This window comes from Entelurus aequoreus, linkage group LG05 (assembly GCF_033978785.1).
Source record: "Entelurus aequoreus isolate RoL-2023_Sb linkage group LG05, RoL_Eaeq_v1.1, whole genome shotgun sequence".
Taxonomy (NCBI): domain Eukaryota; kingdom Metazoa; phylum Chordata; class Actinopteri; order Syngnathiformes; family Syngnathidae; genus Entelurus; species Entelurus aequoreus.
This window is the reverse complement of record NC_084735.1, coordinates 88,367,143-88,390,891: the sequence shown is the minus strand read 5'-3', so window position 1 is coordinate 88,390,891 and position 23,749 is coordinate 88,367,143. Positions and strand designations below refer to the sequence as shown.

At 38.8% G+C, this 23,749-nt stretch overlaps 1 protein-coding gene across 1 annotated transcript in view; it reads left to right on the top strand.

Annotated features, from left to right (window-relative positions):
• Positions 1 to 23,268, top strand: part of LOC133649993 (double C2-like domain-containing protein beta) — a 78,139-nt gene extending 54,871 nt beyond the window's left edge. The window contains exons 5-6 of the mRNA XM_062046708.1: positions 6,882 to 6,991; positions 22,601 to 23,268. Coding sequence (XP_061902692.1) covers positions 6,882 to 6,991; positions 22,601 to 22,832 — 342 coding nt within the window. The 3' untranslated portion in view covers positions 22,833 to 23,268. The remainder of the gene's footprint in view (positions 1 to 6,881; positions 6,992 to 22,600) is intronic.
• The last annotated feature ends 481 nt before the right edge of the window (positions 23,269 to 23,749 follow it).

Below are 23,749 nucleotides of genomic sequence, written 5' to 3'. Positions count from 1 at the left end.
ACATTTTCCATATGATCCATCACATATTTTTCTTTTTCTTTACATGTCCGAAAAGGAGTAGGAAGAAGCAACTCTCATTTAACCCATACTTGCCAACCTTGAGACCTCCGATATCGGGAGGTGGGGGGGAGGGGGGGGCAGCGTGGTCGGGAGGGCGTGTTTGGGGCGGGGGGCGTGGCTAAGGGCGTGGTTAAGAGGAGAGTATATTTACAGCTAGAATACACCAAATCAAGTATTTCATATATATATGTATAATATATATATATATATATATATATATATATATATATATATATATATATATATATATATATATATATATATATATATATATATATATGTATGAAATACTTGACTTTCAGTGAATTCTAGCTATATATATATATATATATATATATATATATATATATATATATATATATATATATATATATATATATTTTTTTTTTTTTTTTTTTTAAATTTTATTATACATATAAATAAAATATTTGAATTTCAGTGTTCTGCAGGCTATCCAGTAGATGGCAGTATTGTCCTGTTTAAGAGTGTCACAACATTGCTGTTTACTGCAGACGAACTGCTTTATGGTAGACTAAACGTGACTGCTGTTGTTGTGTGTTGTTACCGCGCTGGGAGGACGTTAATGAAACTGCCTAACAATAAACCCACATAAGAAACCAAGAACTCTCTCTCCTTGTTGTGCACTCTACTCTCTAAAAGCCGTAGATGTTATGACGTCATTGGGCAGGCAAGCTGTTTATATTGTGCGAAAGCGGACGTGAGAACGGCTGCCCCCACTCAGGTCCGCATTGAGCTGGAGGGGGCGTGGCCTCCAGCTCCGGCTGAATACCGGGAGTTTGTCGGGAGAAAATCTCTTCCGGGAGGTTGTCGGGAGAGGCGCTGAATACCGGGATTAATAATTCTTCATTGTGCTTTGTAAACACTTTAAAATAAACCTTGTTTGCTTGTCGATATTTGTAGTAGCGGTTTGTTTTTGTAAACTATTAGCTTACTTTAAAAATCGAGCTCGTCGCTTCAATTAGACAACAATAACACTGCAGTTACCTTTTATAGTTGCATACCAATAACATTTGCAATAGTGCTTTGTTTTGAAAGATAGTTAGCTGAGTAGCCCATGACAGCAGTTTGTTTTCCAAGTACTATTCTGTTATTTGTTTTAAAATAAATGTTTATGTAATAAGTAAACAATAATACTACTCAGTGGCCTAGTGGTTAGAGCAGGGGTCGGCAACCCGCGGCTCTAGAGCCGCATGCGGCTCTTTAGCGCCGCCCTAGTGGCTCTCTGGAGCTTTTTCAAAAATGTATGAAAAATGGAAAAAGATGAGGGGAAAAAATATATTTTTTGTTTTAATATGGTTTCTGTAGGAGGACAAACATCACACAAACCTCCCTAATTGTTATAAAGCACACTGTTTATATTAAACATGCCTCACTGATTCGAGTATTTGGCGAGCGCCGTTTTGTCCGACTAATTTTGGCGGTCCTTGAACTCACCGCAGTTTGTTTAAATGTATAACTTTCTCCGACTTTCTAGGACGTGTTTTATGCCACCTCTTTTTCTGTCTCATTTTGTCCACCACACTGTTAACGTTGTGCGTGAAGGCACAAAGGTGAGTTTTGTTGATGTTATTGACTTGTGTGGAGTGCTATTCAGACATATTTGGTCACTGCATTAATGCTAGCTAATCGATGCTAACATGCTATTTAGGCTAGCTATATGTACATATTGCATCATTATGCCTCATTTGTAGCTATATTTGAGGTCATTTGGTTTCCTTTAAGTCATCTTAATTCAATTTATATCTCATGACACACTATCTGTATGTAATATGGCTTTTAATTTTTTGCGGCTCCAGACAGATTTGTTTTTGTATTTTTGGTCCAATATGGCTCTTTCAACATTTTGGGTTGCCGACCCCTGGGTTAGAGTGTCAGCCCTGAGATCGGTAGGTTGTGAGTTCAAACCCCGGCCGAGTCATACCAAAGACTATAAAAATGGGACCCATTACCTCCCTGCTTGGTGCTCAGCATCAAGGGTTGGAATTGGGGGTTAAATCACCAAAAATGATTCCCGGGCGCGGCCACCGCTCATGCTCACTGCTCCCCTCACCTCCCAGGGGGTGAACAAGGGGATGGGTCAAATGCAGAGGACAAATTTCACCACACCTAGTGTGTGTGTGACTATCATTGGTACTTTAACTTTAACAATAATGCTAGAGAACTAGCCAGCTAACAGTCAAGCCAATTTTGCATTGTCAAGAAGCAATTCGAGCTTGTTAGTGGTGTGCATGGTGTTGCTATTTGGCTAAAACACTTCGACAAATTTAATTACAATTCCCTAATTCCCAGTTTCCCATCTGAATATCCCATTTCGGGAGACATGCCAGAATAAACAAGTGATGAAAAGCCGAAAACGTGACGGACTTGGGATTCAAGTGTGTTTGTGCATCCGTCCTTCCTGCGGGAGTCAATGTTTGATTGAGCGACTAAACAAATCCACTGGCGTTGCATTATTGCTGCCCTCTCAGACTGGCAAATAATTACGGCAGTTAATTCATTCAATCCGCCGGGAGCACGTCTTCACCCGTGACTCCCGACACGGTTTTATCACGCTCTCGCGCTTCTATCACACTGGATAGCACTTGTGTCGCTTTTCACCACCATCATTCTCATCATTTAAAAGACTACAATTTCAGTATTGTACAGAATACAGTATAATAGGGTTGTACGGTATTAGTATAGTACCGCGATACTAATGAATCATATTCGGTACTATACCGCCTCTAAAAAGTACCGGTCGCCCACCCGTCGTGTCATTGCTGGTTTACGAGCAGACGAGCATGTTCGGCAGCGCACAATCACGGAGTACTTACAAACAGACAAAGTGTGTAGACAGAAAAGGGAGAACGAACGCATTTAAGCTTAAAAACGAATGATAAGGGTGAAGTTATAACACTGAAACGCCCTCAGGAAGAGGTGCTTTCAGACATGGCTAGCTAGCTAGCGGCTAAAGTCCATCCGCAGTCTGCAGTGAGGTAGCTACTTCTAAATCACTAATCCTTGCCTTGCTTCACTACACACCGTAGCTCACCGGCGTCAAAATGTAAACAAATATCATTGGTGGGTCTACACCTGACATCCATATTTAGTCGAGACTGCTATGATTACATCGATATTTTTGGGCATCACAACATGTTGTTTCATTTTTTTTATTTTTTATATTATATTTATAAACTCAGGAAATATGTTCCTAGACACATGAGGACTTTGAATATGACCAATGTATGTGTGGGGAGGCGTGGCCTGCAGCCCTGCAGCGAGGCGCGGTGTGCCGGGGCCGGCTCCGAGATCGGCGACAGGTGCGTAGATGGCCCACCTGGGCGCAGTTGGCTAATCACCTGTCACTCTGTAAAAGGGCAGCAGCCGAGATGGACGGGGTGGGAGAAGTTGAAGCTGATGACAGAGAGAGAACCCGAGAACGAACCCGAGCACGAGCGAAAACGAGAGCGAGACGTAGACGGAGATGCGGAAGGCTGAAAAGCAACCCAAAGAGCGCGACTGTCACGCGAGTGCTGAAAAGCAGAAGGGCAAAAAAAGAAGAGTTTATTGCAAAATAAACAAAATCTCAAAACTGCCACGCATGTCCGTCATTGGTGGTCCTAGCAACCCGGAGGTGTGAGTCCTCCACAGTATGATCCTGTAACGACTTGGTATCAGATCAACACCTAAATTTGTGGTATCATCCAAAACTAATGTAAAGCATCCAAACAGAAGAATACGTGATTATTACATTTTAACAGAAGTGTAGATAGGACATGTTGAAACGGAAAATAACCAAATATTAAAAAGTAAATGAACAAGTGGATTAATAATTCATTTTCTACCACTTGTCCTTAATAATTTTGACAAAATAATACAATGGAAAATGACACAAAATGTTACTGCATATGGAATTAAATTAAATTAGGAGCCTTTGTTTGCTTACTTACTACTAAAAGAAAAGTTGTCTGATATGTTCACTATATTATTTAAGGACAAACTTGCAATAAGAAATTTTAAAATAAGTCCAAAAATCAAAATGTTTTTGGTCCCCTTTTTTTAGAAAAGTACCGAAAAGTATCGAAATACATTTTGGTACCGGTACCAAAATATTGGTGTAGGGACAACACTGCAGTACATACATTGTGGAATTATGGGAAAAGCGAGATTTTATTTTGGACTCTTAGCAAGAATGTTTGATGCTGGGAATGGTTTGAATTCATTTCGTTGGGACTTTTTTCACCCAGAAAACGTGGAATTAAAAAATGTTTTTTTTTGTTGTTGTTGTTGTTTGGATTGGTTTTAATCACAATAGAATTGTGGAAGTAGTAAGAATTCTTAGGATCGTAGGGGTTTGGGTTTGAAAAATGTAGATTTTTGTTAAAAACAAAAATCTTTTTGGAACATCAAACATAAACTGCCGTAATTTCCACAACGAGCTGAATGTTTTGACATCAGGATTGACTAGGTTGAAAAATATGCAACTCGTAAGAATTCTCAAGCCCCAAATCATTTGTGTTATAGAAAATGTGAATCTTTAATTCCCCTTGCGTATTTAGCAGTTAGCCTGGGTTGTGCCGCCATACATACCTACTCAGTGGCCTAGTGGTTAAAGCAGGGGTCCCCAAACTAAGGCCCGTGGGCCGGATCCGGCCCGCCAGCGTCCAAAATCAGGCCCGCGGGAAGTCCCAAGTATTAAAAGAAATAAAAATAAAATTTAAAAAAATTCTGTCTTTTCTTATCCACTTTGTACCGCTTGCTACTCACGGTGTCTCCTAGTTGCTCAGGCAAATCAAATGGTCTAAAAATGCATTTTCTCTAATCTAATATATATATATATATAGATATATATATATATATATATATATATATATATATATATATATATATATATATATATATATATATATATATATATATATATATATATATGAGGGTGTACCCCGCCTTCCGCCAGATTGTAGCTGAGATAGGCTCCAGCGCCCCCCGCGACCCCGAAGGGAATAAGCGGTAGAAAATGGATGGATGGATATATATATATATATTATATATACACATATATATATATATATATATATATATATATATATATTTATATATATATATATATATATATATATATATTAGGGGTGTGGGAAAAAATCGATTCGAATTCGAATCGCGATTCTCACGTTGTGCGATTCAGAATCGATTGTCATTTTTTAAAAATCGATTTTTTTTTTAATTTTTAATTTTAATTTTAATTTTAATTTTTTATTTTTTTTTATTTTTTAAAATTAATCAATCCAGCAAAACAATACACAGCAATACCATAACATTGCAATCCAATTCCAAAACCAAACCCGACCCAGCAACACTCAGAACTGCAATAAACAGAGCAATTGAGAGGAGACACAAACACGACACAGAACAAACCAAAAGTACTGAAACAAAAATGAATATTATTAACAACAGTATCAATATTAGTTACAATTTCAACATAGCAGTGATTAAAAATCCCTCATTGACATTATCATTAGACATTTATAAAAAAAATGTAAAAAAGAACAATAGTGTCACAGTGGCTTACACTTGCATCGCATCTCATAAGCTTGACAACACACTGTGTCCAATATTTTCACAAAGATAAAATAAGTCATATTTTTGGTTCATTTAATAGTTAAAACAAATTTACATTATAGCAATCAGTTGATAAAACATTGTCCTTTACAATTATAAAAGCTTTTTACAAAAATCTACTACTCTGCTTGCATGTCAGCAGACTGGGGTAGATCCTGCTGGAATCTATGTATTGAATGAATAGAGAATCCTTTTGAATCTTGGCAAAAATCTTACCCACACGATTATCAAATGTAATAGGAAAATTAATTCATACTGACCAAACTGGCTTCATGGAAGGTCGACAATCTTCAGACAATACAAGGAAATTGTTTAATGTTATTTACTATGCTAGAAGTGTCACTTATCCCACAGCAGTATGTACTTTTGATGCGGAGAAGGCATTCCACCGCATAAACTGCTCATTTATGTTTTGCACATTACGTAAATTTGGATTTGGAGATAATTTTATACAATGGATTAAGGTGCTTTATACAAGGCCCATGGCATCAGTCAAAACCAATAATCATATTTCAGAACCTTTTTCGTTAAAAAGAGGAGTAAAATAGGGATGTCCTGCATCTGGATTATTATTTAATTTGGTTATTGAACCCTTAGCTGCAAAAATAAGAAGTGAAAATAATATTCATGTTATAAAAATTGGCTCTCAGTATAATAAGCTATCGATGTATTGTGACGATATAATTCTCTACCTGTCACATGTTAACTCCTCTCTACACTATATCAATAATGTCATCACTGAATATGGCTGTTTATCAGGGTATAAAGTCAATTGGGACAAATGTGAAATATTACCACTTAACACTGCAAGAAATCACAAGTTCAGAACTCCAAAATTGGGTTTGCTTTTGAAATTGTATTGCATTATTATAGTATTGTTGTGTATTGCTGCTCACTGCTCCCCTCACCTCCCAGGGGGTGAACAAGGGGATGGGTCAAATGCAGAGGACAAATTTCACCACACCTAGTGTGTGTGTGACAGTCATTGGTACTTTAACTTTAACTTTAACATCAACGCATTGACAAATTTTCCCTGCATATGCCAGTTCTGTTTACACAATTATGGCAGCATGTCGATTAACCAAACACCCGAGCCATGAGTCGTCTCCAGGAAGCGGGCGGTTAGTCGATGGGGGATCCTCTCCCCCTTTTCCTGTTCGATTGATCGCCAACCTGTCACCTGTCTGCCTTTTTCTCCGCAGGCCAATAAACTTCGAACCAAGACCCTGCACAACACGCTCAACCCCGTCTGGAGCGAGACCCTGACCTACTACGGCATCACCGACGAGGATATGGTCCGAAAAACACTCAGGTACTAACCGCGTACTGTGATGGAGCGTAACAAGATAATAATAATAATGACTCGCAATCTCCAAAAAAATCACTGCCAACAATGGCTTGTTGCCAAATCATTTATTATGATATCAATCTAATTATTGCCTATGAGACCGGAAGTCATTACTATTTTTGAGACAGTCCATCATTAGTCTGACATGAAGGGTTATTTATTGAAGCAAGTGTCTTGATGTAATAGGCTTCCATTCTATATTCTATTAAATTATTGACCCGGATTGGAAGTTTCTCAGATCATAACTGTCCGAGAGATGCGTCTTTGGAAGATTCGTCCACCACCGCCCTTGACTGTGGAGTCCCCCAGGGATTAATTATTGGGCCACTTCCTGTTTGCTCTTTATATTATCCCATTTGGTGCAATATTTAAAAAGCATGGCCTCACTTATCATTTTTATGTAGATGACTGCCAAATATAGCTGCCACTATCCAAAAATGACCACATCCCCTGACCCCTATTGAAGTGCTGAAAAGACGTCAAAGCCTGGTTAGCTTATAATTTGTTGTACTTTAATGAAGGGAAAACTGGAGTTTGAGCTGCGAGGTCACACCGACCCTGTGCTAGACTTGCGCCTTCTCAGGAACTGTACGTCCCAGACAATGACTGTCAGGCGTCGTGGAAGACGCAGGAGGTTGTGATTTTAGGATGCAGGCGAACGAGGTAGCAGCGTGCAGTAAAAAAATTATTATTTATTGATAAACCGAACAAAAAGCGAGAGCAACAGGGAAGTTCTCTGACCAGACAGACTATGACGAAAACAAAACAAAATGCAAAACACTTACAGGGAATGTGGAGCAGACGGCGTCCACAAAGTACGAGTGTACTTGCGCTTAGCATCAACAGGATCAAAATCATGGCATTAAAACAAAAAAATTAAGAACAACTTCAGATTGTTTTCTTTGTCTTACTCTGGCCCAAAATAGAACAAACACATTCTTTAAATATTACAATTAAAAATGTAGAAAAAAATACCGGCAGCGGTAAAGTTTAGATCAACGGAAGGAAATAAGAAAGTGAATGAATGTTTATAACTACATATGCATAAAAATATGTTTTCTTTCAAAAAAAATTTTTTGATGAATTAAGTAACGTTTATGACAACCTTCTTTCCAAAACACACTATAGAATGTGAGCTATAACAGGATAATGCATACATTTATTATTTGTTTTCAAAACGATTACAAAAAAGTGGGACCCCAAAATTTTACTCTGGGACCCCATTTTTATGACTTGATGGGGTCCCTGGGACCCCATTTTGAAAATTCCTAGCGCCAACACTGATGGAGTATCGGTGCATGCAAAAAAAACAGCAGGTGGCTGTGGCCTGCGTGCCGGTTCTATTACTAATCAAATATCATCCAGGGGGCCATAGATGATTCATTCACTTCACTTTGACATGGGCTGGTCTATGGTCACCAGAGAATAGAGAATCGATAACATCATCAATGTCCTGACAACGAAGGTAGAAAAAGTATCAACTTAAAGGCCTACCGAAACCCACTACTACCAACCACGCAGTCTGATAGTTTATATATCAATGATGAAATCTTAACAATGCAACACATGCCAATACGGCCGGGTTAACTTATAAAGTGCAATTTTAAAATTCCCGCCACACTTCCGGTTGAAAAACTCCTTTGGATATGATTTATGCGCGTGACGTCACAAAAGCAACGGAAGTGGTTGGACCCCATCGGACCCGATAGAAAAGCCTCTTGTTTTCTTCGACAAAATTCCACAGTATTCTGGACATCTGTGTTGGTGAATCTTTTGCAATTTGTTTAATGAACAATGGAGACTGCAAAGAAGAACGTTGTAGGTGGGATCGATCGGTGTCTTAGCGGCTAAGTACAATACTGTAATATCTGTGATATTTGCATTAGTGTACTGTGTCTTTAAGGGTTTGGGGAACGCGCATGCGCGAGTGAGTTGGCGGAGAACTTGAGTGTGTGTGAGCGTGAGTTTTGGCTAACAGCAGCTCGTGTATGTGTGTGCGTTACTTTTTGAACTACAACCAGTTACCGCTTGTTAATAAAGCGATTGAGCAGCGCATCCTCGTCTGTGTGACTCCTTCTCCACTGCGGGGCATTACAATACTTACAGCAACACAACAAGGACTACTTACCCTGACGCCTAGCCGATGCTTGCCGCCAAACCCACGGATGAAGTCCTTCGTCGCGCCGTTGATCGCTGGAATGCAGGTGAGCACGGGTGTTGATGGGAAGATGAGGGCTGGCTGGCGTAGGTGGAGCGCTAATGTTTTATCATAGTTCTGTGAGGTCCGGTTGCTAAGTTGCTAAATTAGCCTTAGCTCCGTTAGCAACAGCATTGTTAAGCCTTACCAGGCTGAGAATTTTTAACCGTGTAGTTACATGTACATGGTTTAATATTATTGTTGCTCTTCTGTCTATCCTTCCAGTCAGGGGTTTATTTATTTTGTTTCTATCTTCATTTGAGAACGACGCTAGCACGTTAGCTCAGTAGCTAAGTGTGTCACCGATGTATTGTCTTGGAGATAAAAGTCACTTTAAATGTCCATTTCGCGTGCTCGACTCTCATTTTCAAGAGGATATAGTATCCGAGGTGGTTTAAAATACAAATCCGTGATCCACAATAAAAAAAGGAGAGAGTACATAGTTTTGTGAGGTCCGGTTGCTAAGTTGCTAAATTAGCCTTAGCGTCGTTAGAAACAGCATAGTTAAGCCTTACCAGGCTGAGAATTTTTAACCGTGTAGTTACATGTACATGGTTTAATATTATTGTTGGTCTTCTGTCTATCCTTCCAGTCAGGGGTTTATTTATTTTGTTTCCATCTTAATTTGAGAACGATGCTAGCACGTTAGCTCAGTAGCTAAGTGTGTCACCGATGTATTGTCTTGGAGATAAAAGTCACTTTAAATGTCCATTTCGCGTGCTCGACTCTCATTTTCAAGAGGATATAGTATCCGAGGTGGTTTAAAATACAAATCCGTGATCCACAATAGAAAAAGGAGAGTGTGGAATCCAATGAGCCAGCTTGTACCTAAGTTACGGTCAGAGCGAAAAAAGATACGTCCATCACTGCCTCTCAAGTCCTTCACTGTAACGTTCCTCATCTACGAATCTTTCATCCTCGCTCAAATTAATGGGGTAATCATCACTTTCTCGGTCCGAATCTCTCTCGCTCCATTGTAAACAATGGGGAATTGTGAGGAATACTAGCTCCTGTGACGTCACGCTACTTCCGGTACAGGCAAGGCTTTTTTTTATCAGCGAGCAAAAGTTGCGAACTTTATTGTCGATTTTCTGTACTAAATCCTTTCAGCAAAAATATGGCCTCCCGGTGTTGGAGGTCTCAAGGTTGGCAAGTTTGCCTTTATTTAGAAAAGTATTGAAATACATTTTGGTATTGGTACCAAAATATTAGTATCGAGACAACCTTAGTTCTAACTTATATCTCTCAATAGACTCAATATGGAAGAGCTAAAAACTACAACATGACTGACCCGTAGAAGACGCAGTCAAAGTGGAACCATGCCAATAAAACTAAACGGCGCATCCATGAGACGGTGGTTTGAAGACTATGCAAAAGTTTGACCATTACATTATCTTCTCAGTGGCTTAGTGGTTAGAGTGTCCGCCCTGAGATCGGTAGGTTGTGAGTTCAAACCCCGGCCGAGTCATACCAAAGACTATAAAAATGGGACCCATTACCTCCCTGCTTGGCACTCAGCATCAAGGGTTGGAATTGGGGGTTAAATCACCAAAAATGGTTCCCGGGCGCAGTAAAACAAGGGGATGGGTCAAATGCAGAGGACAAATTTCACCACACAATGTGTGTGACAATCATGGGTACTTTAACTTTAACTTATGTAGACCACAAGGAAGTGTTTTCAATGAAGAAAAAAATCATCATAGGACACCTTTAAGATAAGGAGAGACCGGAACTATGAAATCCTCTGCCACCTCATGTCAGAACGGGCCCCACTATTCCATCTTTTAAGTCTCGTCTCAAAACACACTTTTATTTTCTGGCTTTTACCTCGGCAGGAATTTGTTTTAGTATATTGATTTGTTTTTATTTATTTTAGTGTTTTTTTATTATTATTATTTTTTATCTATTGGTATTGTATTTTTTTCCCCCATTGGTTTACAATTAATTGTTTTATGACGTGCAGCACTTTGGAAACAATTTGCTTGTTAATAGAGTTTTATAAATAAAATGGATTTGGATACATACTATTAGTCCCACCACCTGAAAAAACAAACTTGATAAATATGACACCGTTATGCAACGCTAAGTGTTACTTCACTGTTCTGCGCTCCTTTTTTTAGTTTTACCAAAGTGTTATCCCTGCCCCATCAAAGTGCTGGAAGTAGGTTACATAATCATACAGTATGCATCATCACGATTTGGCTTTGCTACACTACACTGTATCGCTGCCCCTAGAATACAGTAGTTTCCATCACTACCACCTAATTGGAAACATATTCGGTAAGAACGTTGTCCAAAATGTTGCGGAATTGACAGTTAAAAGCCACTGTTTTCGCGTGTATGAATATGAAAAGCTAATGAGTTGTTTTTCCGGCCTGTCTCTGACAGAGTGTGTGTCTCCAAGAAGCACTTTTAATGTACAAAACCAAAAACCAGTGAAGTTGGCACGTTGTGTAAATGGTAAATAAAAACTGAATACAGTGATTTGCAAATCCTTTTCAACTTGTATTCAATTGAATAGACTGCAAAGATAAGATGCTTAACGTTCGAACTGGAGAACTATGTTATTTTTTGCATATATTAGCTCATTTGGAAATTGAGGCCTGTAACATGTTTCAAAAAAGCTGGCACAAGTGGTAAAAAAGACTGAGAAAGTTGAGGAATGCTCATCAAACACTTATTTGGAACATCCCACAGGTGAACAGGCTAATTGGGAACAGGTGGGTGCCATGATTGGGTATAAAAGCAGCTTCCATGAAATGCTCAGTCATTCACAAACCAGGATGGGTCACCACTTTGTGAACAAATGCGTGAGCAAATTGTCGAACAGTTTAAGAACAACATTTCTCAACGAGCTATTGCAAGGAATTTAGGGATTTCACCATCTGTGGTCCATAATATTATCAAAAGGTTCAGAGAATCTGGACAAATCACTGCACGTAAGCGATGATATTACGGACCTTCGACCCCTCAGGCGGTACAGCATCAAAAAGCGACATCAGTGTGTAAAGGATATCACCACATGTGCTCAGGAACACTTCAGAAAACCACTGTCAGTAACTACAGTTGGTCGCTACATCTGTAAGTGCAAGGTAAAACTCTACTACGCAAAGCAAAAGCCATTTATCAACAACACCCAGAAATGCAGCCGGCTCTGCTGGGCCCGAGCTCATCTAAGATGAACTGATGCAAAGTGGAAAAGTGTTCTGTGGTCTGATGCGTCCACTTTTCAAATTGTTTTTGGAAACTGTGGACGTCGTGACCTCCAGAACAAAAAGGAAAAGAACAAACTGGATTGTTATAGGCGCAAATTTCAAAAGCCAGCATCTGTGATGGTATGGGGGTGTATTAGTGCCCAAGGCATGGGTAATTTACACATCTGTGAAGGCACCATTAATGCTGAAAGGTACATACAGGTTTTGGAGCAACATATGTTGCCATCCAAGTAACGTTATCATGGACGCCCCTGCTTATTTCAGCAAGACAATGCCAAGCCACGTGTTACAACAGCATGGCTTCATAGTAAAAGAGTGTGGGTACTAGACTGGCCTGCCTGTAGTCCAGACCTGTCTCCCATTGAAAATGTGTGGCACATTATGAAGCCTAAAATACCACAACGGAGACCCCGGACTGTTGAACAACTTAAGCTGTACATCAAGCAAGAATGGGAAACAATTCCACCTGAAAAGCTTCAAAAATTGGTCTCCTCGGTTCCCAAACGCTTACTGAGTGTTGTTAAAAGGAAAGGCCATGTAACACAGTGGTAAAAATGCCAACTTTTTTGCAATGTGTTGCTGCCATTAAATTCTAAGTTAATGATTATTTTCCAAAAAAAATTAAGTTTCTCAGTTCGAACATTAAATATCTTGTCTCTGCAGTCTATTCAATTGAATATAAGTTGAAAAGGATTTGCAAATCATTGTATTCTGTTTTTATTTACCATTTACACAACGTGCCAACTATGCTGGTTTTGGATTTTGTAGAACGTATAGGAAGAGCTAATTGTTGATTAGCCACATTTTGGTGATTGGTATTCAAATGTTTATTTTTCAAGCTGCAACCTTATCAACCCTCTGCAAACAGCTACTGTATGTCCGTAGTGGTTAGAGTGTCCGCCCTGAGATCGGTAGGTCGTGAGTTCAAACCCCGGCCGAGTCTTACCAAAGACTATAACAAATGGGACCCATTACCTCCCTGCTTGACACTCCGCATCACGGGTTGGAATTGGGGGTTAAATCACACAAAATGATTCCCGGGCGCGGCCACCGCTGCTGCTCACTGCTCACCTCACCTCCCAGGGGGTGATCAAGGGGGATGGGTCGAATGCAGAGTATCATTTCGCCACACCGAGTGTGTGTGTGACAAACATGGGTACTTTAACTTAACTTTAACTTTATCTTCCGTGGCCAAACCCAGATCCTTTCAGTGTCTGGATTCCACAGCGACGCCGTGATCGGATGGATAGCGCCCACCGTGGCACGGCGCTGATGAACCCTTTCCACAAACAATCAGCCGTGAGAGAGAAGCCTCCACGTTTCCACACGACACATCATTTCTTTTGCTAAATTGAATTGAGCGCCGCCCGCAGCAGATGAGTTGTTTTTACTCCATTGTCATTGTCATGCCGATAAAGCTACTATTATTCGGGTTCATGGAAGCCGCGTGTTTTGCCGGCTGATTATGCGGAGAAAAGCACTTGAAAGGCGCATTATTCCAAGACACGAGCTTCATGTAGGACTCATTTCGTTCGTCGTCTCTGCAATTTTATCGAGTTTTTCCTATGGGTTTAATGGAGTGATGGAGATGTGCCTTGTCTGGAAGAAAACAATAACTGTTGGAGCTCTACGTTAAACATGCTGCCCGCGTTTCAGTTTAATATCTCCTGTAGGCAGACTTTCAGCGCTAACTTTACGTATTTTTTGATTGATTGTAAATAAGCAGCGTTACCTCACGACTAGAGATGTCCGATATTATCGGCCTGCCGATATTATCGGCCGATAAATGCTTTAAAATGTAATATCGGAAATTATCGGTATCGTTTTTTTTTTATTATTGGTATCTGATTTTTTTTTTTTTTTTTTTTTTTTTTAAATTAAATCAAAATAAAAAACACAAGATACACTTACAATTGGTGCACCAACCCAAAAAAAACTCCCTCCCCAATTTACACTCATTCACACTCATTCACACAAAAGGGTTGTTTCTTTTTGTTATTAATATTCTGGGTCCTACATTATATATCAATATATATCAATACAGTCTGCAAGGGATACAGTCCGTAAGCACACATGATTGTGCGTGCTGCTGGTCCACTAATAGTACTAACCTTTAACAGTTAATTTTACTCATTTTCATTAATTACTAGTTTCTATGGAACTGTTTTTATATTGTTTTACTTTCTTTTTTATTCAAGAAAATGTTTTTATTTTATTTTATTAATTTTTTTAAAAAGGACCTTATCTTCACCATACCTGGTTGTCCAAATTAGGCATAATAATGTGTTAATTCCACGACTTTATATATCGGTATCGGTTGATATCGGTATCGGTTGATATCGGTATCGGTTGATATCGTTATCTGTAATTAAGAGTTGGACAATATCGGAATATCGGATATCGGCAAAAAGCCATTATCGGACATCCCTACTCACGACTACAGTGTGTAAACAATTCCTATAAAAAGCTTTTTACAGTTTGTGTGTTTCAAAAATCCTCCGCCAATGGTTCTCGAACAAACCTAAAAAATATGACCGTATTTTCCAGACTATAAGGCGCACTTAAAAACCTGTTTAACCCTCAAAACTCGACAGTGTGCCTTATAACCCGGTGCGCCTAATGTAAGGAATAATTCTGGTTTTGCTTACCGACCTCGAAGCTATTTTATTTGGTACATGGTGTAATGATAAGTGTGACCAGTAGATGGCCGTCAAACATAAGAGATAAGTGTAGGCTGCACTATGATGGCAATATGTCTCAAGTAAACAACAGCAACATGTTATATGTTCCACTGAAAATATAGAACATTACACACGGCGCTCTAAAATCTATCAAAATGTTTTAGTACGACTTTGGTAAGCTACGAAGCCGCACCGCTTGAAGGATTGTCGGCACATTAAACATACGAGTATTATTATGGTGTGTGTATAAGGTAAGACATATTATCTGGCGTTTTGTTAGGCGATATTATGCAAAAGCAACTTTTCTTACCTTCTGGTACCTGCTGATCTGTATTTGGGATCTGCATAAATTCTGAAAAATTGCGCACGTCCGCCTTTGCAGTCCGTGTCGACACCGTAGTCGATAAGCTTCTTCTTTTTCTCTATCTTCTTGTTATGGGACATTCATCCTTCGCTGTTGCCATTTCTAATATAAAGTAGTGTAAAGTTCTTACTTATATCTGTCAGTAAACTCGCCATGAAAGCGCTAAAACATACCGGTGTAGTGAGTTTACATTATTCACCCAAGGAACTTTAGTTATTAGAGAGTTCCAGTCGGACGTTTTTTCACGGGACACATTTCCGGTGGTGTTGTTTCCGGATGAGGAGATGCTGCTCCGTTATTGATTGAAGTAAAGTCTGAATGTCATTAAAACAGTTAGCTCCATCTTTTGACACTTCTTCCACTCCCGTCTTTGCACGCTACACCGCTACAACAAAGATGACGGGGAGAAGACGCTGCCGAAGGTGAGCCACGTAAATAAGACCGCCCACAAAACGGCGCATCCGGAAGCGACTGTCAGAAAGCGGCTTGAAGATGATCTGTAAAACATAATCTGTGCAACATTTTGACCAAAGAACCACCATTACATGTTATGTAGACCACAAGGAAGTGTTTTACATTTAGAAAAAAACAAAACAATAATATGACTCCTTTAATGCGCCTAATATATGAAAAAAGATTAAAAATAGACCATTGATCGACAGTGCGCCTTATAATCCGGTGCACACTATGGCACGGAAAATACAGTACTCGATTTTTGCTACCTTTGCTAAACGTTGCGGTTTACCTTTGGATATGTGGCTGATAAATTTGTATTCTTACGACTATTTCATAGGTATGTGTCTAATCAACAGTACTACCCCAGTTTTTGTTTCGAAACCCGAACAAATCCGAAAAACCGAACGCCATACCTATTTTTTTAATAATGTAAATCCAAATACTTTGTTCCAGACACCTAAAAATATTAACACAAAACATATTTTACAGAGTATCATACTTTTACAGGCAGAAAGCAATGGGAAATACAAATAAAAAATCAACATCTGGAAGACCCTTGTTGGTAAAGATGAGCGCTGAGTGGAGAGCAATGAGGGGAGGACAGAACCACGCCAACTTCGTACTTTGCTACGGGTTTACGTTCTTCAGTTCAATTGTGTTTCTCACCATTTTTATTATAGTACTCACTCTTGCAACTTTCCTTGGCCCCATGATGGCTTATTTTGAAATTGTATTCAATAAAAAGTAAAGTACAGGGACGGAGTCAACAAAAGGGGTGTTATGATTCGTGTTAATTCGATTCGAATCATAATTTGAGGTCGCCGATACGATTAAGGGATGGAATTAGTTTATTTAAAACGATACGATCTGAAACGATTCAGTGAGTTGATATCGATTCATTAACTTTTTAGCAAAAAAACAAAAAAAAACAAGCATTGTGACTGTGAAATAAATACTTGACACTGCAGGTAAAGTTTTCTATATTCCTGTAATTTTTTTGTAAGGGAATTATGTATTATGGATACAAACAAATATATATATATATATATATATATATATATATATATATATATATATATATATATATATATATATATATATATATATATATATATGTATATATATATATATATATATATATATATATATATATATATATATATATATATATATATATATATATATATATATATATATATATATATATATATATATATATATATATATATATATATATATATATATATATATATATACGTGCCTCCCCTGCCATCATGGAAAGAAAAAAAAAAGTCCCCCAAAGTCCCGGGTCGTGTGTTCGGATCACTTCGTTTCTGGTAAATATAAGGAACAAAAATCCACCTTCTTAACCACAACTTGGCTATACGTCCGTGCTAATGTTGTACTTGTTGAATTTGTACCTTATAACGTTCGACAGCTGAAGTTGTTGTTGTACAAAAATAACATGCGGTATATACTATATAGTCTATAGCCTAGCTAGCTATTTTCGAAAACCGGACAACGAGAGGATACCAAAGGCAGCGTTAAGATGGACACCACCGGGAAAACGTAAGCCAGGGCGGCCAAAGAACACCTGGCGAAAGAACAGTTGAAGGGGAGCTGAAAGAGATGAAGCTTACATGGGGCGAGGCACAGAGACGAGCACAGCAGCGAGATGAATGGCGTCGAGTCGTCGAAGCCTTATTTCCCATCCGGGAAGAAGAGGATTAAGTTAAGTAAGTAATATACTATATAGTCTATAGCCTAGCTAGCTATTTTCGAAAACCGGTTTCGTTTAAATTTGCGCTTAACAGTTGGGTTTTTAAAAACCAATAAACCCTATAATTTTCATGTTGCCATTCAATACATGTAGCCCTCTCAATATTTTATGCACTAACACTTGATCTTGTTGTTGATAACTTCCGCGTCTCTTTCTTAGTAGCGCGCAGGCTAAGCTAACTAGCAAGCTAAGCTAAGCCTGAGAAGCTTTAAAGTTCACTGAGACGAGTCTGACGCAAATAATACATTTTCGTTTTTTCACACGATATGCGAATAAGTAAAAATGCGTAAATGAAGGATTTAACGCCGACTTCCAAGCCACAACGCTCGTTAAATGCTTTTTCTGTCAATGCTGTTTACGCTGTGAGCTGGTTTGTTTTCAACGAATTCCCGGTTGCTAGGGGATTGGTAGGCGGAAGTGACGTAGGTCCGCCCTCACGCATACCAATGATCAGGGGCGCCGAAAAGGGGGGGTAAAGGAGACGGATTCTAGGGGCCCATGATGGAGGGGGGCCCAGAGAGGCCCCTAATGATGATGAAATTATAATACAGAAAAAATAATGACACTAAGTTATTAAGTAACATATAATCACACATTTTTTATTTTCCATGTCCTGGTAACAATACCTTTATTTGTTTTGGAAGCATCAACACATGCACGGCCCTCCCTTCCCCCCCTCTATTTACGTAAAATGGTTCAGTCCGACTGGATCAGCTGCAGGTAGAGCACCGGCGATTTGTCCCAGACAGACAGCGCCACAGCGGGCAAAGCGGAGGAGACAGCAGTATGCCTCAAAAATCAGGCAGCCAAAAAAGAAAGGAAAATAAAATAAGAGAGGAGAAGGAGTTGAAGGGTCGACAATATGTCACAACATTTCCCAAAAAAGGTGGGTTTGTTAGTTGTGGTGGAAAGTTATGCATATTAACTTTGTCCCTGTCTGTGGTAATAAGCTAGCATCACCTTTCTCACCATGTTAGCTCAAGAAAACTCTGGATTTTTACATTTTACTGCTATATTAGTTAAATAATCAATCCAGCCAAACATTTATCAAGCTGTTCTTATTCAATAATAGTTGATCTCCCCTCTGTCAAAATGATGCCTCATTCTGAACAGAGTCAAGTGCACCAGCAGCAGCAGCTGTCTGTCAGCCCCCAACTTCCCCTGCCCCTGAATCAGCCCCAGTGCCCCCACATGAGGAAGGAGGTGAGCAGCTGTGTGTGTTGAAATAATAATAATATATTACAAAATATAATACATTTTACTACAGTCTCAAGAATCAGTGGTGCAGCAAATAAATGACTCAAAATGAATTCCATTGTATTCAGAGTGCTCAGTTCTTCCCCTACTGTACATGTCAACTGTGATGCTGTTCTTCTTTCAAAAATATGGTAATGATAGTCAAAAATACCATTAAAATGCATAATTGTATGTAAAATAGCATCAACAAATGTTTCCGCTGTGTTGGGGGCCCTGTAAAGATTCTTTTCATGGGGCCCAAAATCCCTAGCGGCACCCCTGCCAATGATTGTCACACACACACTAGGTGTGGTGAAATTTGTCCTCTGCATTTGACCCATCCCCTTGATCACCCCATGGGAGGTGAGGGGAGCAGTGGGCAGCAGCGGCGCCGTGCCTGGGAATAATTTTTGGTGATTTAACCCCCAATTCCAACCCTTGATGCTGAGTGCCAAGCAAGGAAGAATGCTGGTATGAGCTTTTAAACATAACCCGTTAACTGCTGCCAATCAAATGGTGAATAAGATACTCTTTAGGGTTCATATGTTTGTAAATCTGACTGTGATGAAGTCAGTGCCTCACCTGACATGAACCGCACCGCACGCCACTGATATATATATATATATATATACACACACACACATATACAGTACATACATATATATAACATAACAAACAAACTCCAGGTAAAATGTTTAAAAAAGTTAAAGTTAAAGTACCAATGATTGTCACACACACTAGGTGTGGTGAAATGTGTCCTCTGCATTTGACCCATCCCCTTGTTCACCCCCTGGGAGGTGAACATATTTGCCGTTCAAATACTGAGAAGTGACTTGCGGTGAGTCACCAGCCAGTTGAGCCTCACCATGGATTGTGCAATGACTCGGCTAACTGCTGGCCTGCTGTGCAGTGAGACCGTATTGCTATATGAATTATATTATACATTTCCATAGTTTCGTTAGCTGAGGTATATAATGTACAGTGTATTTTGTCAACAACTGTATGTGTGTAACGTATTTCTTGTGCTGAACAATCATAAAACTGCTGCGAAGACGCACTGTGTGAGGCTCGCAGTAATCCCGCCTCCTGGTGGTAGAGGGCGGTAGTGATCCCAGAGATCATTCTGGCGACTACTCGGCTGCAGAAGAAATAACAACAAGCAGCAACAGTTAGCAGCGATCGTTTATTTTTTCCTCTCGCCTGGACTTTTAACATGGAGGATTACATATCTAAAATAAAACAGTTTTCTAAACTGGACTTTCAATCGAAGCAGGAGGTAATACTTAGAGGAAGATCTCCATCGAGACAGAGAGACTTTTAAAACTGAAGAAAGATAAGGAAGACTTCTATAAACAAGTTATCGATGCTTTTGTTCAAAAGGAGCTGCGCATGGACTTCATTTATAAGTAAAGATAAGACTATAATAACCTTTTTTTTATGTAAATGTGCTTTTTTGTGTGCTACAGTTTGTATGTGTAAAGTTAAAGTTAAGTTAAAGTACCAATGATTGTCACACACACTAGGTGTGGTGAAATTTGTCCTCTGCATTTGACCCATCCCCTTGCTCACCCCCTGGGAGGTAAGGGGAGCAGTGGGCAGCAGTGGCGCCGCGCCCGGGAATAATTTTTGGTGATTTAACCCCCAATTCCAACCCTTGATGCTGAGTGCCAAGCAGGGAAGAATGCTGGTATGAGCTTTTATAATATAAATGATAAATGGGTTATACTTGTATAGCGCTTTTCTACCTTCAAGGTACTCAAAGCGCTTTGACAGTATTTCCACATTCACCCATTCACACACACATTCACACACTGATGGCGGGAGCTGCCATGCAAGGCGCTAACCAGCAGCCATCAGAGGCAAAGGGTGAAGTGTCTTGCCCAAGGACACAACGGACGTGACTAGGAAGGTAGAAGGTGGGAATTGAACCCCAGTAACCAGCAACACTCCGATTGCTGGCACAGCCACTCTACCAACTTCGCCACGCCGTCTTTTAAACATAACCCGTTAACTGCTGCCAATCAAATGGTGAATAAGATACTCTTTAGGGTTCTTATGTTTGTAAATCTGACTGTGATGAAGTCAGTGCCTCACCAGCCATGAACCTCACCGCACGTCACTGTTACATACATATGTATATACATATATACATATACATATATATACACATGCATATATATATATACACACACATATATATACATACAGTACATACATATATATAACAAAAACAAACAAACTCCAGCTAAAATGTACATACACATATAAACATAAATATATTTACATACATATACATATATACACATACATATATATACTGTACATATATACACATATATACATATACATACATACATAATGCATATACATATATACATACATATAGTCGTCACCTCATCGCAGTATATGTACATATACATATACATATATGTATACATACTGTATACTAGGGATGTCAAGGTATGAACATTTCTCATCACGGTTATTGTGACCAAAATTATCACGGTTATTATTATCGCGGTATTTTTAAATGTGATAAAAAAAATTCAAAAGGTACTTATACTGAAATATTTTAATTAAATTTTATAAATTAAAAAAAAAAACAACATATTGAAAATAATTTTCTTTGGAGAATACATATTATTGTAGATAAAAACGCTGTTTCATGGACCGCAAGTACAAATTGAATGTGCATATGAAAGCAACACATTATAAACAAAGTAAAACGGTAGAAAAAATAAAAATAAAATAAATGGGAAAATTGTACAAGATAGCATTATGGACAGATAAAAACTATTTTTTAAAATGTTTTGCACGGTGGCCCCCTAATGGCCAAAGGACGTAACTCAACTTTTTGTCCATATAGATAAAAATTGGTGTGAATGTTTGATCATATATTTTTGCATAATTAGAAAATATTTAAGTTAACATAATTTGCGATTACATGGAGTACAGGTATATGGTTGTTTTCCCAAAAGAGAAAGAAATAATACATTTAAGTATGAAAAGTTACAGTACTAGTAATGGTAAGTGTATCTTGTGTCTTTTTTTATGTTGTTTACAATAAAATAAAATTTTAAAAAAATAAAAAAGTAATAATTTGCTCAAAAGACTTTTAAAGGGTTAAAAAAAAAAAGAAAAAAAAAAAGTTACAGTACTTTATTTATCCATATTATTTCCAGGCTATCGAGGGCCAAACAAAACGAAGTGGCGAGCCACATCTGGCCCCCGGTCCTTGAGTTTGACACCTGTGTCTTATTGGGTTGTTTTTCACTTTTCTTAAGTAAGGTTTATTTTGAGTGTTAAGTCATAACTGGCCTGCTAACATGTCGAAGATAATTGACTCATCACTGAGTTTCTAACTCACACTGACAAATGTAAACTCATCTTTTTAAACAACTTGTCCTGACTTATTGCTCTCTAGCGTCTCATATTCACTCTGGTCCAGACCTCCCTAATCCATGTGTGTCTTCATGCCACCTGGAGTGTAAATATCTCATTATTTACCGTCATGCTGATTGACTCAGGCATGAATCTTATGAACTCAATTCGGAGCTTCGGCTTCGCTTCAGTGCGAGCGCTGAGACAGACTGCATTTAAAGACTTAATGAAGCATCCTTTCTGCAACTCTCTTCTTATTTTAGGATTTCGGTGTGCGACGAAGACAAGTTCCGGCACAACGAGTTCATCGGTGAGACGCGAATCCCCCTGAAGAAGCTGAAGCCCAACCAGACCAAGAACTTCAACAACTGCCTGGAGAAACAGTTACCTGTAAGTGTTTCTCACATGTACAGTAGGGAAGGGATTCATATGCTCCCCATTCCTGAGTGGATCTTCCTCTCATCCCCAATTTGTCACGGTTCATGTGTCAGGTAAACCACGACGAATGGGGCCATATGAATCCCTTACTACTGTAGTAGCTGCATGTGCTTTGTTCACCACAATCAGCCACTTCCTGTCCCTCATTCCATGTGTTCGGTGTGCGAAATCTGTACGCCTCTGTACCGTACTTACACATTGGCCTGTTAAAAAGCTACGGTTGCAAAATCAAAAAAAAAATTTCCCTTGGTATAGTCCGTACAGTACGAGTAAAGATTAAAGTCGGAAAACCTTCAGGGAGCGTGTGGCTGCAGCGGAAGTATCGGGACGCCTTCCCGCTGCCCACTGCATATGAAGGAGGCTCGTCCCTTCTCCCTCCATTTGAAAAGGACTGTTTTGCTGAAACTTTATTTTCTCTTCTTTTCAACAAACACATTTCAAAACACAGTAGAAGCTCAATTTACGAGCTTCTTTTAGGAATCAGACTATATAAACTAGAGGTTGAACTAATATATATATATATATATATATATATATATATATATATATATATATATATATATATATATATATATATATATATATATATATATATATATATGTGTGTATATACATACATACATACATACATACATACATACATACATACATACATACATACATACTAGGGCTGCAAATCTTTGGGTGTCCCACGATTCGATTCAATATCGATTCTTGGGGTCACGATTCGATTCAAAATCGATTTTGTTTTTTTCAATTCAACACGATTCTCGATTCAAAAACGATTTTTTTTCCCGATTCAAAAGGATTCTCTATTCATTCAATACATAGGATTTCAGCAGGATCTACCCCAGTCTGCTGACATGCAAGCAGAGTAGTAGATTTTTGTAAAAAGCTTTTATAATTGTGAAGGACAATATTTTATCAATTGATTGCAATAATGTAAATTTGTTTTAACTATTAAATGAACCAAA